This window comes from Mytilinidion resinicola (assembly GCF_010093595.1).
Source record: "Mytilinidion resinicola strain CBS 304.34 unplaced genomic scaffold BDZ99scaffold_1, whole genome shotgun sequence".
Taxonomy (NCBI): domain Eukaryota; kingdom Fungi; phylum Ascomycota; class Dothideomycetes; order Mytilinidiales; family Mytilinidiaceae; genus Mytilinidion; species Mytilinidion resinicola.
In genome coordinates, this window is record NW_022985437.1 from 1,648,621 (window position 1) to 1,664,230 (window position 15,610).

A 15,610-nucleotide genomic window follows, 5' to 3' on the forward strand; every position below is an offset into this window, starting at 1 on the left:
CGTGGTGGCGGAATAATCATGTTGCACCCTTGTCGTGGTTTAGTGTGGTAAGACGTCCACGCTGACGGCAATCGATTCAAATGTGGCTGTTCAGCTGAATCTTACATATGTCGCCCCAAAGAAGCCGCGATCGTGATGCTTTTGTGGTAGCGGCATTGCTTACCCCCCTCTCTGCATCATATACTTAGATAGTCTAGCAAGCGTTGGGCCCGATTGGGCTATGGAATTTTTCTGGTTTTGATAGGTGGCATAGCAAGCGGGGGACAGGAGGCGTCCTAGGGAAATACTACTCTCACTTCTTTGGCCGTTCTACATCGATCGTCCTACGAACCATTATTCAAAATACCCCTCTTGCGTAGATCGTGCTTCTCACGAGACATGCAAAGGTTGGAGTGATATGCTCGTTGCGGACTCTGGCTGGTCACTGCGCTGAGTTCCCAATTTGAATCCTGTCCTCGAATAACCTATCATGGCCTTTATCTGACGGTCAGCCATCAAATAGGACAGAGGACTTCCAGCGGCTGCTTGGGAACTTGAGACATGACAATTAGGTACACATGAACGCGATCTCGGGCATGCCAAGAGACGGGTGAGCTAACGACAATCGAGACAATGAAAAGCCTCAACCTCTCAAAAATGCGAAGATCATACACTGATCGCCGATTATGATCCACCGCTGTGGCGAGAAATCCCATGTCCTTGCCATGGAGTTTTCGCGAGTGTTCCGTGCGCCCATGCGGAATGCCGATTTTCGATGTGACGTAAACATGATCCACCATGGTCGACGTCAGGATGTACGCATTAAAACAGCTTGGATCTTCAACTTCTGAATACACAATAAAACCATTCAAAACACATTGTTCTGGTCTCCCCGAAGTCTTCTATATCGACTTTGTATTTCAAATTTCAACTCGGTGTAAGTTTCAGCTTTTTAAACACTGAAAGTGATAATCACTCTCGCGAGCTTCAAGTCTTTTACCACCATTGCCTCTTTCGATGCCTAACATCTCTTCGAATTCAAACCATTCAGTCTAACCCATTCTCCAGCCACATCCACAATGCCTTCCAAGCAAGAAATCATCGACGAGCGCAAAGCCAACCTGCCTCTCCCCGAGCAACCTCCACATGCCTCGGACTGGAATTCCCTGGATGAGCGAACCGTCAATGTCGGTTCTGGAGGTGTTTCAGCTGACATCTCAAGCTCCGATTCTTTGAGGGGCCCTGCGGCTGCAGACAGCGATGTCCGGGTCGACGGTGAGGAGTACAAGTCTAACACTGTTGGTCGTGGTGCTGGTCGTGAGGGACAGGACAACCTAGGAGGACTCCCGAACGATGCGATTTCGAGGGACGCGAAGAACAAGTCGGCGACGGTGGATACGACTGGAAAGGACTACGGTAATACTCACCAGCTGGCATTGCGGTAGATATCTGTATTGACGCAGGAACAGGGTACCCACAGAAGAGCGACCCTAGCTCAGGCTTGCAGTAAGCCGCTATTTGAATGACTTTTGAGAGTGTACATTTGCGCTCAGGGACTTCATGAAGCTTAGTCATTAAGACGGTTGGCAAGAGCTAGCCTGCAAGCTTGTACAAATAAAACACTTTCTGTTCAATCCAAATGCTTCCTCTCGATGACGTGATATCGAGGTCCGCTTCGGAGCTTCTGCATGGGCGTGCTTATCAGCCATTGCCAAAGCTGTGGACCCTACCAAGCCCTTCTTCAGGGCTGTATTCCCATAATCTAGGAGTCTTGTCTGTAGCGTGTGGCGTGCCTCCCGCAATAATTCATCAACCCAATAAGTGGAACCGGTGATGTCATATCAACGACACCAGCGATACCTCATGATAACTTCTCCTCGAACGTCAGTATCTTACATTGAATCGAAGCTCTCTGCTGAAAAGCCAAACATCCAATTCGAATCTTAATCAAACCCGGAGCATTATCACAATGTCTTCATACGGAACAAAGGTAAGATTGGCAGTCTGCGTTCACTTACTGTACACTTTATCTGTACGAAACAAAGCTGACACCTTCAAAGGTCACGAACGATCCATCAGCCAGCGACATCCAGGAGGCCGTGGGAACCGTCACATCAGATTCTCTCGCCGCCGAATCGCTGAAAGGCGATGGTCACTTCGCCGAAGGCAACCCCAAAGCGGCAGCAAGCTCGCAAAAGAGCGCTGGTAGCACAGCAAACAACCGCGACACTTCTGGCGCCACAACCCTCGACGCTGCTCCAGACGCAGAAGCTCGCGAAGCACAAGAGGAGTGGAGCGAGACCTCACAACTGAACGCTGGCCGTGGGCTCGGGAAAGACGCAGGACGAGGGCCCTCATACAACACGCCAGCCGATGATGCACGAAACAATAGCGGAACCGGAACCGGAGAGTATAACACCACCACTGGTGGAAGTGGCGGTGTTGACCAAGCGCCGACGGGCGGGTATGCGGGCTCAGCTGAGCTAGGTCGAGATCAGGGCGAGTTTAAGCCGCATGGCAAAAACATCACCGAGGGCGGATTCGACAGCGGGGCGCCCAATGCGAGCTTCCATCAGGAGATTGGAGGGAGCAAGGATCCAGGACGGCTTGCGGAGGCTAAGTTTGAGAACCAGAATGCGCAGAGTGGGTATGACGGTGGCAGTGGGCCGAGACAGTCTGAAGTGACAGGTGAGGGACAGTATAATACACTAAGGAGAGAGGAGGATGCCTAGAGCGGCGGCTCTCTGAGTGTAGGCTTTGATTTTTTTCTGAAGTACTCGGTGTATATGGATAAATTCCAACAACATGAGCAATTAAGAAATGAAAATGACTTGGAAATGCAATAAAAGTGATTAGTTATCCACATTCATTGGCTGATTGAAGGCTTTTGAGCGATACTTGAATGATGAGCTTCACTTTATCTTATGAAACAGCCGCACTAAGTATTCTAGAATACTCAGTCGAATCGTACTGGTGTGAAGAGTGAAAGGACCCTGAGCTGTCACAGATTGAACCATGCACGTGGCCCGTGCAGAAGATCGCAGGGCTGAAGGACACCTTTACAATTTCGGGGATACACGCCGCTCCGTTCTACTCTTCCCCTCACGTCCTTGCATACTTGTTGAAGAGAGCAATCGCTGGGCCCACAGCGCCCTGAACCAGCTCCATGAATGGTTTCACCGAGCATGGCCTCTCCGAGGACGCCTTTGGCGCCTCCAAGGGAGGCATCTCGTCCTTTGATGCTTTCCGTAAGTTTGATAGTGCCTCCCATTGCGTTGTCCAGACGTGCTTCAATTACCTGTAGTTTGAGGATTCAAGAGCAAAGATATCTTTGCATCCGCAGAGCTCATAGCTTACGACTTCATATAGCTAAAACCAAACCCACCTACCTTGCCCGCACGCGCAACGGCGGCGCCTGGACACTCGTCCTCCTTGTAACATGCGCATACCTCCTTGTCACCGAGACCGTTCGCTGGTTCACCGGCACCACCTCGCACACCTTCAGCGTCGAGAAAGGCGTCTCACACGACCTACAAATAAATATTGACTTTGTGGTTGCAATGAAGTGCCCCGACCTCCACGTAAACGTGCAAGATGCAGCGGGCGATCGCATTCTGGCTGGAGACATGTTGCATAAAGATCCGACTTCTTGGCGGCAAGCAGGGAAGTCAAAGGGAATTCACACTTTAGGAAGTGGGCCCGACGACGGTCATGGCTGGGAGGACATGGAGGACGTTCATGACTTCCTTGGAGCTGCCAAGCGGAAGAGGAAGTTCAAGAAGACTCCAAAATTACGGGGTCCAGGAGACGCGTGTCGAATCTATGGCAGTCTGGACGGCAATAAGGTCCAAGGAGACTTTCACATTACCGCGAGAGGACACGGTTATGCGGAATTTGGGGAGCACTTGGACCACAGCAGTGAGTTGACTTCCTGGCTTCATACGCTGCTGAGCATTGAACTGACCTGTCCTAGCATTCAACTTCTCCCACTACATAAACGAACTCTCCTTCGGCCCCTTCTACCCTTCCCTCGAAAACCCTCTAGATGCGACAGTTGCTACAACGCCCAACCATTTTTACAAATTCCAGTACTACCTCTCCATCGTCCCCACTATATACACCACCGATACCCGCAGTCTGAATAAGATTGCGGCCAAGGCCTCCCCTTCTGCTTCCGATGCGCTTGCCTACGCCGGCCATACTATTTGGACAAACCAGTACGCGGCTACCTCGCAGTCTCATCTAGTCGGCGAGAACCAGGTGCCGGGTATCTTTGTCAAGTTTGACATCGAGCCAATAACCCTCACAATTGCAGAAGAATGGGGTGGATTCCTTGCACTACTAGTGCGGCTTGTGAACGTTATCAGCGGTGTAATCGTTGCGGGCAGTTGGTGCTATCAGCTTTTCGATTGGAGCGTCGAGACATGGGGAAGGAGGGGACGACGGAGAGAGCCATTGGGCGTTCTCACAGGAAGGCAGAGTGGAGAGTTCGATGAGAAGAGGGCGTATGACTAGAACGGTGTTCGCTTGGGTTGCATGGCGAGGCGTTAGGGCATTTGGGTATCTGGAACTATTGATGAGGGATTGAAGATTCCGAAAATAACTGCAATTTACAAAGATCATTCCGTTAATCGAACCGCTGGTGCGTACTGTTTCACTGTATAAGTACTCGTTTTTTTAACCTCATACTGTATTTGAATGTCGATACTAGAGGGCTTATAGACCATTACTCCACGAGAAGCCGTCTTCATGAGACATTAACAGAAGTACTTGCGTCCATGAACCGATGAACATCATGAGCATGACTAGGGCACCGGCAACATATCCTTGCCGCGGTCTCCGTCCCTTGAGGCTCACCAACAGACACAACGCCATCCTCCTCAGCCTCAAGCACCGGATCCATAAGACCCTCACCACCCCCATACACCAGCCCCTTCTCAGTCAACCCCAAATCCGGCACAGCCACCAGCCCCACAAAACTGGCAATAAGAAACGGATGTTCTAAGATTCCTCCTAGAACCTCCTTAACCTTCTTATCTAACGCTATAGAATCATCTCTCACATTCTCCCACGGCGCGCTGGACATACATCCTGCAACATCCAGCCGTACAGCACCCAGCACCTCTCCTTCACAAACCGCGACCATGCCCCCACCAAGCTCCGCGATCGCCTTCGCCACGTGAGCGATCTCGTCATCGGAAGTGCCAATGATGACAAGATTCTGGTTCTCGCAATTCGTCGTGCACCCGATCGCGCCTTTCTTGAGGCCAAAGCTCCGGACGTAGCTGATACCGCGGCTCTTGGTGCCGTGGTGGCGGTCGATGACTACGACCTTGAGGATGTCTTTTGCGGTGTTGCAGAGGAGGTGACGGGGAGTAGTTGGGGATGTGGGGAGTTTTGCGTGGAAGGCGCGCTTGAAGTAGCCGTCGAACATTTCCATGCCTTGGATCCATGCGGTGTCTTGGTCATTCTTGCGGGGCAAGACGTGGTAGGCTGAGGGAGAGAAGAAGTAGGGGTCTAGGTGGATGGTGTTGAGGGTGAAGGGGGGGACGGGGTCGGTGTTTTTGAAGGTTGGGAGGTTGTCTTGGGCGACTATGGTGCCGTTTACGATGACGGTTGAGGGGCTATAGTCGACGGTTAGACACGTCAAACTTGAGGGAGAGTGGAACACTGACCGAGCATCTTCCAAGTTATCGAGTATAAGTAAGTCTGCGAGCTTAGCTGGTGTGACACTGCCAATCAGGTGATCAAGCCGATAATAAGAGGCAGCGTTCAAAGTCGCCATCTTGTAAGCTTTCAATGGTGGAACCCGGAGGCGGATTGCCTCTCGAACATGAAGGTCAATGTGCCCGGTGGCATCAAAGTCTTCAGCAAGCTTGTCGTCGGCGCAGAAAGAAATGTAGTCTAGACCGTCTTTGTATAGAGCGAAATCGCTGAAGACGCTCTCGATGTTGGAGTTCATGCTCCCAGACATTACAGTCAGCATTATCCCTAGTCGAAGACGCTCCAGCACATCTGCGGGCTTGTGTGCGTTGTGGTCGTCTCCGATACCGCCCTAAGTGCATCAAGATCAGTCAAAGGCCTATATGTTCACATTTAAGACTACTCTTACAGCACAGTATGCCCAAAGAGGCTCATTTTCAAGCAAAGCAGTATGGCCTGTGATACGCTTCCCGGCGCGAAGAGCAGCAGCCTGTTTTTGAGCGGAAGCAAGGTCTAAGGAGAAAGGATTGGACTCTCCGAGCGTGGCTGCTTCTGTGGAAGATACTCTTTCGCAGATTTCGGCAGTTGATACAGATGTACCACCAAGCTCGATTTCCGGACCACTCATAGGGATCTTGTGTGATACTTGACGGAATATACGAAGCGGAGTTGATGTTGTTCCTGAAATGGTGACCATGTGAGACAGATCATCTTGACCTATGAGATGAAAGAAGCGTACCCATGAAATCCATGCCTCGACCACCAAGCACCTACTAATGACATTAGTTACTTCTTTCATAACAGGCTCAATTTAAGACATAATGAGATCGACTTCTGAGTTTGCCATACATTTGCAATACAGTTAGCATCTGCTAAAATTGTGGTAGTCCCTCTCGGCACACTCAATCTTGCTAATTCTCCTGGCACCAGTTTTGTGTATTCAACATGGATGTGAGTATCTATAAAACTCGGGGAAACAAATTTGCCTCGAGCTTCCAATTCATTGTCGATCCTAGGGAAATGATCCCACGGTGTAATGGCCGCGATATGTCGGCCAGAGACGACGACATCTCGTTCTAGCAATTCTCCAGTATGAAGAGCCAACACAGTGCCATGACGGATGATGAGAGAAGGTTTCGAAGTCCCTCGGGCTACGAGGCGCAGATTGACCAGTTCTTCAGCTGTGATGGAAAGATGAGCCCCTGTGGCTGAGGATGGGTGGATTTCGACGGGCCGATTCTCCGAAGATTGCATGGCTAGACCGCGAGCTGTCTCCATCTCCTCTTCATGCACCCATCACCACTTCTTCATTGTAGAACGGCGGTCTCTGAATCCCGTTGTGTCAATTGTATTACGATTGCACCATCAACGGTATATCGCGTTTTCGGCGGTCTCCGCTTCGGCACTTGCTGCAGCTCTCTCGAAAGCGATAGATCGATCGGGAGTGTTTGCCGACGGATACTGCGACCCTATGCGGAAACAATGGGCCTCGTCTACCTTGGAACGTTGACATGTAAATCGTAACAGGGAGGCTTGCTTCATCTCTAGAATAAAGGCTAGCGAGGAGCTTTTCTACTCTCAAACTTCAAAGAGATACTCACGAGTCTCATATTCGGTTCATTTTCTATTCATCTATTATGGATTCAAAAGTCCACGGCGACATACTTCCTAGTTGAGCCAAGATTATAAGGAAAAAGGACGATAAGTCTAGTAAGGGTCTCTTGATAACGCCTCCGGCAGTATGCATCCTCATCGTATCACAGCAGATGTCGTGACACCCCCAGGCCCTTTTTGAATCATGCTAGCGCTGATCATGAGGTCTGGGCATCCTTCATATGCCTTCAAAGAGCATTGCTGCTCTACATAATCCCAGAGTTCGGCTGTAAGCATCACACTAAACTTACCATGGCGGATGAGAAGGGCTTTACATCCTCGTACGCTCAGGACACTGATGCTGTGGGAACGTTCGAACCATATGGCTCTATCTGGCAAAGGTTCAAGGCTCGAGCTCGAGTACCTGTCAGCGAGAGCTCATATGCCCCTGGGGATCTGAAATGGAGTAACAAGGACCTTGATCCAATACCTCTAGGCGAGTGTCGATGCAATACTCATACAGTGCTTGAGCTAATCTACCTTTCAAGAGATGCAAACATGGAATACGAGAGATTTCGTCTTCTATTGGATCTCAGACGCTTTCGCGGTTAGCAATTGGAGAATTGGCAGCTCCCTGATTGCCATCGGTCTGTCATGGAAGCTCGCTCTGGTCGCAGTAGTGATCGGTAACATGGTCACTGCCTTCGTCGTTACGTACAACGGAGTGATTGGTGCTCGTCTGCATATCCCCTTTCCTGTTCAAGCTCGATCCGCTTTTGGATTCTATTTCGCCTACGTTATGGTCATTTTCCGCATCATAATCAGCGTTTTTTGGTATGGAATTGGTACCTACACCGGGGCCGAATGTATCCAATCCATGATCTTCGCCATCTGGCCACGCTTCCGGAACGTACCGAATCATCTCCCCGCATCTGCCAACATCACGACGGGCTTCATGATCTGCTATTTCATATACTGGGTTGTTGTTCTACCATTCCACTACATCCCTCACCATAAGCTTCATTTGTTCTTCATGCTCAAGGCAATAGTATCTCCTATCGCTGGTTTCGCACTCATTGGATGGATCGTCCGCTCGACCGGTGGCGGCAATGCAGTATTTGCGTATGGCAATGAATATCACGGCCCTAAGCTTGGTTGGGCATTTATGAGCGGTGTAAACGCGATGATTGGAAATTTCGCTACGCTTGGGGTGTGCGTAGAAACAAGTCCCACATCCTTTCAACCAAGAACTGACCCAAAGTACAGAAACATGAACGACTTCGCGCGTTACTCTAAAAAGCCGAATAGCCCGTATGTTCAGCTAATCGTTATCCCAATTGTTTTCATCATTATGATGCTCTTCGGTATAATTGGCGCGAATGGCTCAAGGATTCTCTATGGTGAAGTCCTCTGGGATCCTCTGTATGTTCTAGTATTTCTCATAGTCTTTTTTCGGAGCATATGCTAATATGTACCACTACTTTCAGTCTCATTATTGACCACTGGACCTCCCGCGGTGGACGTGCTGCAGCATTCTTCTGCGCTCTCGCTTTCTTGATTGCTAGCATCGCCATCAACATATCGGCCAACAGTATTTCCGTGGCTGTGGACCTCACGACTCTTTTCCCGAAGTATCTAAACCTCCGGAGAGCTCAGTACATCTGCGCTATTCTTGGCGCATGGGCAATGACACCCTGGAACATCCTCGCCTCCGCCGAATCACTCCTCACGTTCATGGACGGCTACTCCATTTGGCTAGCCCCAATCTCCGGCATCCTAATCTCAGACTACTGGATCGTCCATCGCCAACGTGTTAGCGTGCCCGAAATGTACCGACATCACGGAATCTACGCATACGAGAAGTACGGTACAAACTGGCGTGCCGCAGTCGCATTCGTGATTGGATTTGTCCCACTACTACCTGGATTCGCGCAAGCGGTTACTAGCAGTATCAACGTCTCGGAGGGTGCGACCGACTTGTATTCTCTGGGATACTTCTACGGCTTTATTGTCAGCTCGGGGTTGTATGTGCTTTTGAGCAGGATATGGCCGCCGAAGAGCCAGTATACTGGGTTCACTATCGACGAGAGTCTGAAGGAGGTGGCTCTTGATTTCTGAAAAAGGCATAATGCTAGATTAGGACGTTGTTTTCTTTACACTCGTTCGTGGTCGGTTCGGGGTGCTTCAATGGATGCTTAACGTGCAGAAGTAACAATACAGTGACATATCATTAGGCCGCTATTCTATGCACACCTGTTTGACACTGTCAGGGGGACCTCTATGGGGTTTCAGAAATCGAGGCGCGATGTAAAGTTTCATGCAGTGAAATCTGAGCTGTCTCTTGGTTAGTCCGCTTCCTAGCAACCGGGGTTCTCCTAACAGTGGTCTCTAGCTCTCAAAAAAGACACCAAGCGTGGCTTACCACTGTGGTTGGACTTGTGGCATAGTATTGTAACCTAAGGCAATCGGGCTTCATTTCATGGAATTCAATGGGTCATTATAGTTACGTGAATTATCTGTCTCTTCCCTACTCAACACCACCAGGTCATATCGTTCTTATCAGTCTATGTGCATGCACCTACCATGTAGTCTCGTTCTCATGAGTCGTTACGTCGTCCAAACCGTGCCATTATAGCGTGGCGCTCGCTTCATTCGTAAACCGCATCGCCTAGAGGACATACCGATATTCCTCCTGAGTGTCTTCCCAGTCCCCAGTCTGCGTCCTCTTAGCATCCAGCCTCTTATTATGATACGCCAAGATTGCCGTAAAGAGCACCACAGACGCGAACCCGAGAACCGTAATCGCCAGGCCAGTGCGAAAGCCAGTAGGGTAAAGGGGCCTTTCCTTAGTGATGAATACGTTCGACGCAACAAAATTAGCGCAATTTCCGAGGCCGAGCAGCATTGCAGTGCCCACGGCCGTACTCGCCCTACCACGCAGGTTGCAAGTCATCCAGCTCACTATTAGGGTCATTTGAGTGAAGGTTCCAGTGCCGAGGAAGAAGAGCGACATGTATCGGACGCTGGCGGATTTAACGTGCACCTCTTCGATCACCCATCCAATGATGACGACGCAGATGGCGCCGAGGATGTAGGGGGAGCGGGTCCTTGTACGACCAGCGACCCATGCGATACCGACCTGGACGACTATGCACGAGACCCAAATAGGGATGGTCATGACTTGAGCTCTGGATGTTTTCCAGCCGAGTTCTACGAGGATAGTGGGAATGAAAGAGGACATCGAGGCGGCGGTCATGTCGGCACAGAAGAAGAAAACGGTGCTAGAGGTATGAGCGCAAGTCGTGGTACCCAGATGTACGTCGTGATGATAGAGAACTTACGGGATCCAGATCTTGTAATCAAAGATTATCTTTAGCCAAGGAACGTTCTTGATATCGAGTTTTTCCGCTCCTTTATCGGCAACTAGTCGCTCGTGCAGCCGGGCACGTTCGTCGGAGGTAAGAAACTTGGCCCGTTCTGGGAAATTGGGGACGATGAGCACGACAAGGAAACCAATTATAATGGTCATTATGCCCTCTATGATGAAGATCCACCTCCATCCGGCAAGGCCGTTCACACCGTCCATATTTTCGAGGGCATATGCGAGCAGCTGTGTTAGGTCAGTGACTGTACATTCTTACGGCGTTAGGGGTAACGTACTCCGCTGAAGCAAGGCCCAAGCTGAGCAAATGCGAAGAAAAGTCCGAATCGAACTGCTGCGTCCCTCTTGGTGTAGTACGACGCGAGCAATAATGCAGTTCCTTAAATACCACTATTAGCTTCATGATTGATAACATACAGTCCTGCGATTTTAAGTTTGGGCACTCTCTTGCCACTGCGTGGGGTATACCTATGGGCTTTTCAACCTCCGCATACGATGTAAAGGTCAATGCAGTGGAAATTAGGCCACCTTTTGATAAGCTGAACACTTGCTAGGCGGGCTGCTCCTCACGGTGATGTCTAGCGATCAAAAGTGGAGCCGGTGCAGTGGTATATCCGAGTGCCCAAACTTGTGACCTGGTACCGTAGGTGCAACGAACATAACGTACCTGAAGGAAGGATGGCTTCGAAGATTCCCATGAAGAATCGAACCGCCAAGAACCCAGAATACGAATGTGAGAGTCCCTGGCACGTGGAAACAATGCCGAGAATAAGCACGTTAAGTCCTAGGAACCAGTTCGGCTTGACGCGCGGGAGACTCATGATCAGATTGCTAGGAATTTCGACCAGGACAAAGGGGATGTAGAAAATCCAAAGACTTGTGTTGTAGCCCACAAGCGGCATGTTCAAGCCTTTCTCAAGGCCCTCGATTCGTGCGTTTGCAACTGTGAAGGAGGTAAATCATGGTAGTGATAAATGAGGGATGATTGGCTGTGATTGGACGTACTGTTGGTCCTGTCTAGGAACATGATCGTGTAACAGGCGCCCAATATTGGGACGAGTCTCAGATCAAGCTTGAGCATCGTCTTACGATCCATTGGCGGTGCTTCCAGGGACTCGGTTCCGGTCCCACGGTCCTCGGAAGACGCAGTGGTCATCTTCTCGTCCACTAGGACGCTCTCGTTGGGCACCATGGTTACAAAATATTAATTTGATGATAATAAGCTCCAATTGGAAGTGCTCTACCGTTCCTGCGGTTTTCAAGGGGAGTTGACGAAAGAAAATGGGGGACAGAAGGTTTGGCAGTGCCAGCACAGTGTGAGGGGCACCTGGACCCTACATCTCTGTACGTGAGAGTCTTTCGACCAAGCATTTCGCTGTCCGAGGGTGGCACAGCAGTGCTAATAGGAATTCATACCGCGGGGCATGTGCAGCAAGAGGCCCATCTGCGTTACTTCGTGCATACTCGCTGCTGGCACACCAGCTGTGACTGGATCCTGGCACTCACTAGGCTGGGTTGAAGATAGCTACTGATAATCAACGTGTCCCACAGGCCCGGCATCAACGGGTTCTGGGCGGGGCGGCCCTCCTAGCCTCTCACCGCCCGTCCCGCATCTCATGCATCCTCGGGTACAGGAAACGCCATGCAGCATCGGAAGATATTGGAAGAGACCGCGTGATAGTAACATAATAGATAAAGAAGCATAACGGAAGTACACATAGAAGGGATGATAAGTGGGCTTCCACTGGAAATTTGATGGTATAAAAGAGAGCGGGATATGAGAAATGATTAGTAGACTGGTGACACCATTTCGATATTGGTTGTGGACACCACGTCGCTTAGATCATGCACTTTGTGGCGCCTCGTTACTTTAGAGCTATTTTGGACAAACCGTAGACACGAAAGGAAAAAGAATTCGGAATATTTGAACGTATATCGAAGGGACCCAAGCGGTGTCAAACAGGAGAAGGAAGTTGTCGGGAGAGGCCCGTGGACCCTTGCCCCGGAATTACCCTACTCAGTAAAGTGACTGTTATGGGAGCCCGTGCGGTCTAGAATATGCCAAGTCTTTAGACAACTCCGACAGCGGATGCGCAAACGGCTGTGGCTAGTCAAGAGGTAGCCCGATTTGCTCTGCATTAGCCTTTACAATGTGCTCGGTGTTTCGAAACCTATTGGGATGCCGAAAGCTCCAACAAACGGATCTATTCAGACATTTGGCAAAACACTGTATCATCAAATTGCTCAGTCATCAGTTAGGGAAGTGGCAATGGCTAATGATTTTGATATTCAATGAGTTGCCAGAAATGTAAACTGTCTCATGGACATCGTCCCCTAATATGCTAATGCTGCAGTAGATTCCGGGTCGTAGAAACGTCGCCGGGCTGGATATGTATATGTGGGCTCATTTGAACTCTGGCTTATCAAAATCCATGCCATATGAAGGCACTCTTGAAAGCATAGCTTCCCAAGGTGCAGCCAGGCTACGCGGAGGTAGCATCCACACAAAGCCAACTCGTGGGAGGGCGTCTTCCGGTCAGCAATCGCGATGTATCGCCTGAGTGATATCTCGCATGGATAGTGCACATGTATAATGCGGGCATGAATCTTCGGTCCGAGAGCAGTGGAATGCTCAACGTGGTCTCCGCCTCTCCGGTGATGCCGGAACTTCGACTTCGTACTCCTCCTGCTCCACTTTGTAGAAGTTCTCAACAGTCCGCTTCTCTTCTCGCGCGCGAGCCGCATCCAGCATGAACCGAACGGTGCCGTTCTGGCCACGGATTCCGATTGCCGAGGTCGGCCCTTGTCCAGGTGAGGTGGTGCCAGGCGTCATCGGGGTTACGGGGCTTGTGGGAGCGATGCCGTTCCTCACTTTGAAGCCGTTTGTCGCTATTGGAGATAGCTTAGGGGTATTTGAGAATTCAGTGAACCGCGGAATGTCACTAGCGGTCGATTCTTGGTTTAGAGTGATGCGCATGTTGATGAAGGTTTCGATTGGATGCAGTTGACCGATCATGGTAGCGGCGCGATGGTGAGTGTACATGTCAAGAAGGTCCAGGAGGGTTTCTGTTGGGCTTGTTAGCAACTTTAACCAGTATTTGTAGCCAGTGTCCTCACCCATTACTTCAGCTCGCGATGTACCCCACTTCTTGTACTTGATGCCTCGATCTCCAACTAGGGTAGAAAGATCAGCCTCATGCAAACGCGCTGCAAGCTCGACACAGGCAATGGCCATAGTCGACGTCCCCTGCTTGAGTGGAGCAAAGGTTCTGTAGAGATCGAGACAAACGTTGTATGCTGTCTTGGAGATTGTGTCTTTGGGGAATCCGCAGCTTCTGGCAATCTTAACGACCAGCTTCTGGGGGTGCCGATTGCGGAAGTCAAAGCCCGCACCCTCAAGCATGAGGCGTTCTAAGCCAATTATGCTTTTTGAATGGGTCTCGAAGATCTTCGGAAAACATTAGAGACCGAAGGAGAATGATTTTGGATATTGACGTACTGGGTCATCGGGGCTGAGGTGCTCGGATGGCGATAGCTTCAGGTTGGAGGCTGCGCACAGGATCTCCTTAGATTTCTTGAGAGTGTCTTCGATCTTGCAGGCCGTGAACAATGCTGCTGCAGCGGCATCCTTTCGCTTCATCAGCTACTGCGCGTCTTCAACCAAGGACGTAACCTACAACATAATTGTACTCCGTATCCGGGTGTAGCAGACGGAATTTATGATAGTACACAACAGCCGTGTTGAATGTACGAACCGGCCTATGCATATCAGCTATGCGCTCCAGTTATATAAGGTGGAGAAGCCATACAGCTGCATCGACTTCCTCACATTGTCGATCCAAGCAACGCCCTGCAGCCTCACAGCATCCTCCCGTGTCTCATTCATCCCAATAGCACTCAGGTATTCCTGCAACCGTTGTTCGAAGATATACGGCTTCGCGATCTCAATAAAGGATGGGTGAGGGCCGACATGGTCGTCGGTAGCAGGCGGCGCGGGCGCCATACCTGCGTGGTCGCTGTCTCCGGACGATAGGGGACTGTAGTTCAATTCCAAGTATCTCGGTCTAATGGGTAGGACGTTCGTGCCGGTCTGAGGTATGTGACTCGAGGAGTGGTCGTTGTAGTGAATTGGCGTGGAGGAGCTGTCGCTCTTGAACTTCTTTGACGTTGCAGCCGAGCCGCTTCCTCCAACCTTAGACCCCTCCTGGGACTCTCCCGTTCCACCATCATAGCCTTCTCCTCCTCTTCTAGCATTCCGCTGCTCTTTATATCGAACGTGCCTCTCCTTGTTCTGAATTTTCCGTTTCTCAGAAACCATCTTCGATTTCAAAAATACAGTAAAGGCTGCGCACGCAACTTTTCATGGTTAGTTCAACGTTGCAGACTCTTGGATCGTTATAGCCGTCGCGACGCGGGACTGGCGAACTGGATAGCAAGAAACGAATATGACGTACTTGTTTGACTTGTGTTGTATCGACGCTGGTAAATGCCGCGTCTTAACGCGTCATATCATGAACGACTCTGTGCGTCAAGAGCTGTGACAGTGAGCGTGGTCCGAGGTACGATGGATGGAAGGAAGGTAGGAGTGAAGCTCGTCAAGAACAGAAGATTGAACAGTTGGGGCGTGATGGCAAGCTGGTGAAGGTGGCCCGTCAAACTGCAGCGCGCGGGTAATGGGAGAAGATTGCTTGTGGATGCGCCCCGTGGAACTGCTTTATCCCTTTCGTCTTTTCATGGACGTGTTAATTCGTCCTCTTTCTAGAAGATGGTAGCTCGCATGCCCAATGAACCTCAATTCCTTACTCAAAAGCTTGATTTACTTCGTACATCAGACGTTTCTATTTGCCACACCACCTGTCGAGTTGAAGTGAACAGCGGCGCCATGCCCATATCTCAATAAGACCTTCTGTGGCATACGGAACTCTTCTTCGGAATCTAGTAGTCAAGAATGCC

The 15,610-nt window shown here is 50.3% G+C and overlaps 7 protein-coding genes across 7 annotated transcripts; 4 read left to right on the plus strand and 3 right to left on the minus strand.

Annotated features, from left to right (window-relative positions):
* The first annotated feature begins 866 nt into the window (after nt 1-866).
* Nucleotides 867-1,555, plus strand: BDZ99DRAFT_457108 (uncharacterized protein). Its single transcript, XM_033718615.1, has 2 exons — nt 867-1,395; nt 1,449-1,555. Exons 1-2 carry the CDS (start codon nt 1,059-1,061, stop codon nt 1,487-1,489), a joined length of 378 nt encoding a protein of 125 aa, XP_033584333.1. The 5' UTR covers nt 867-1,058; the 3' UTR covers nt 1,490-1,555.
* Nucleotides 1,556-1,870: 315 nt separating this feature from the next.
* BDZ99DRAFT_493202 (uncharacterized protein) lies at nt 1,871-2,840 on the plus strand. The gene is made up of 2 exons (XM_033723215.1): nt 1,871-1,969; nt 2,040-2,840. Exons 1-2 carry the CDS (start codon nt 1,949-1,951, stop codon nt 2,709-2,711), a joined length of 693 nt encoding a protein of 230 aa, XP_033584334.1. The 5' UTR covers nt 1,871-1,948; the 3' UTR covers nt 2,712-2,840.
* A 305-nt stretch (nt 2,841-3,145) lies between these two features.
* On the plus strand, nt 3,146-4,494 carry BDZ99DRAFT_470384 (DUF1692-domain-containing protein; the record flags this gene model as incomplete). The annotated part of the gene is made up of 3 exons (XM_033721625.1): nt 3,146-3,227; nt 3,349-3,897; nt 3,953-4,494. The coding sequence occupies 3 exons, from the start codon at nt 3,146-3,148 to the stop codon at nt 4,492-4,494; spliced, it is 1,173 nt and encodes a 390-aa protein (XP_033584335.1).
* Nucleotides 4,410-6,936, minus strand: BDZ99DRAFT_565131 (adenine deaminase; the record flags this gene model as incomplete). The annotated part of the gene is made up of 5 exons (XM_033727442.1): nt 4,410-5,603; nt 5,655-6,034; nt 6,092-6,363; nt 6,422-6,452; nt 6,532-6,936. The coding sequence occupies 5 exons, from the start codon at nt 6,934-6,936 to the stop codon at nt 4,727-4,729; spliced, it is 1,965 nt and encodes a 654-aa protein (XP_033584336.1). The 3' UTR covers nt 4,410-4,726.
* A 774-nt stretch (nt 6,937-7,710) lies between these two features.
* Nucleotides 7,711-9,757, plus strand: BDZ99DRAFT_529874 (cytosine-purine permease). The gene is made up of 5 exons (XM_033726413.1): nt 7,711-7,777; nt 7,824-8,487; nt 8,542-8,697; nt 8,763-9,619; nt 9,668-9,757. Exons 2-4 carry the CDS (start codon nt 7,826-7,828, stop codon nt 9,391-9,393), a joined length of 1,449 nt encoding a protein of 482 aa, XP_033584337.1. The 5' UTR covers nt 7,711-7,777; nt 7,824-7,825; the 3' UTR covers nt 9,394-9,619; nt 9,668-9,757.
* BDZ99DRAFT_404999 (MFS general substrate transporter) lies at nt 9,755-11,844 on the minus strand. Its single transcript, XM_033716411.1, has 5 exons — nt 11,663-11,844; nt 11,325-11,600; nt 10,936-11,036; nt 10,617-10,885; nt 9,755-10,556 (listed from the first exon to the last, which is right to left on the minus strand). Exons 1-5 carry the CDS (start codon nt 11,811-11,813, stop codon nt 9,944-9,946), a joined length of 1,410 nt encoding a protein of 469 aa, XP_033584338.1. The 5' UTR covers nt 11,814-11,844; the 3' UTR covers nt 9,755-9,943.
* Nucleotides 11,845-13,271: 1,427 nt separating this feature from the next.
* On the minus strand, nt 13,272-14,660 carry BDZ99DRAFT_405001 (cyclin; the record flags this gene model as incomplete). Its single annotated transcript, XM_033716412.1, has 5 exons — nt 13,272-13,723; nt 13,775-14,105; nt 14,157-14,285; nt 14,335-14,416; nt 14,467-14,660. The coding sequence occupies 5 exons, from the start codon at nt 14,658-14,660 to the stop codon at nt 13,290-13,292; spliced, it is 1,170 nt and encodes a 389-aa protein (XP_033584339.1). The 3' UTR covers nt 13,272-13,289.
* Between the last annotated feature and the right edge of the window lie 950 nt (nt 14,661-15,610).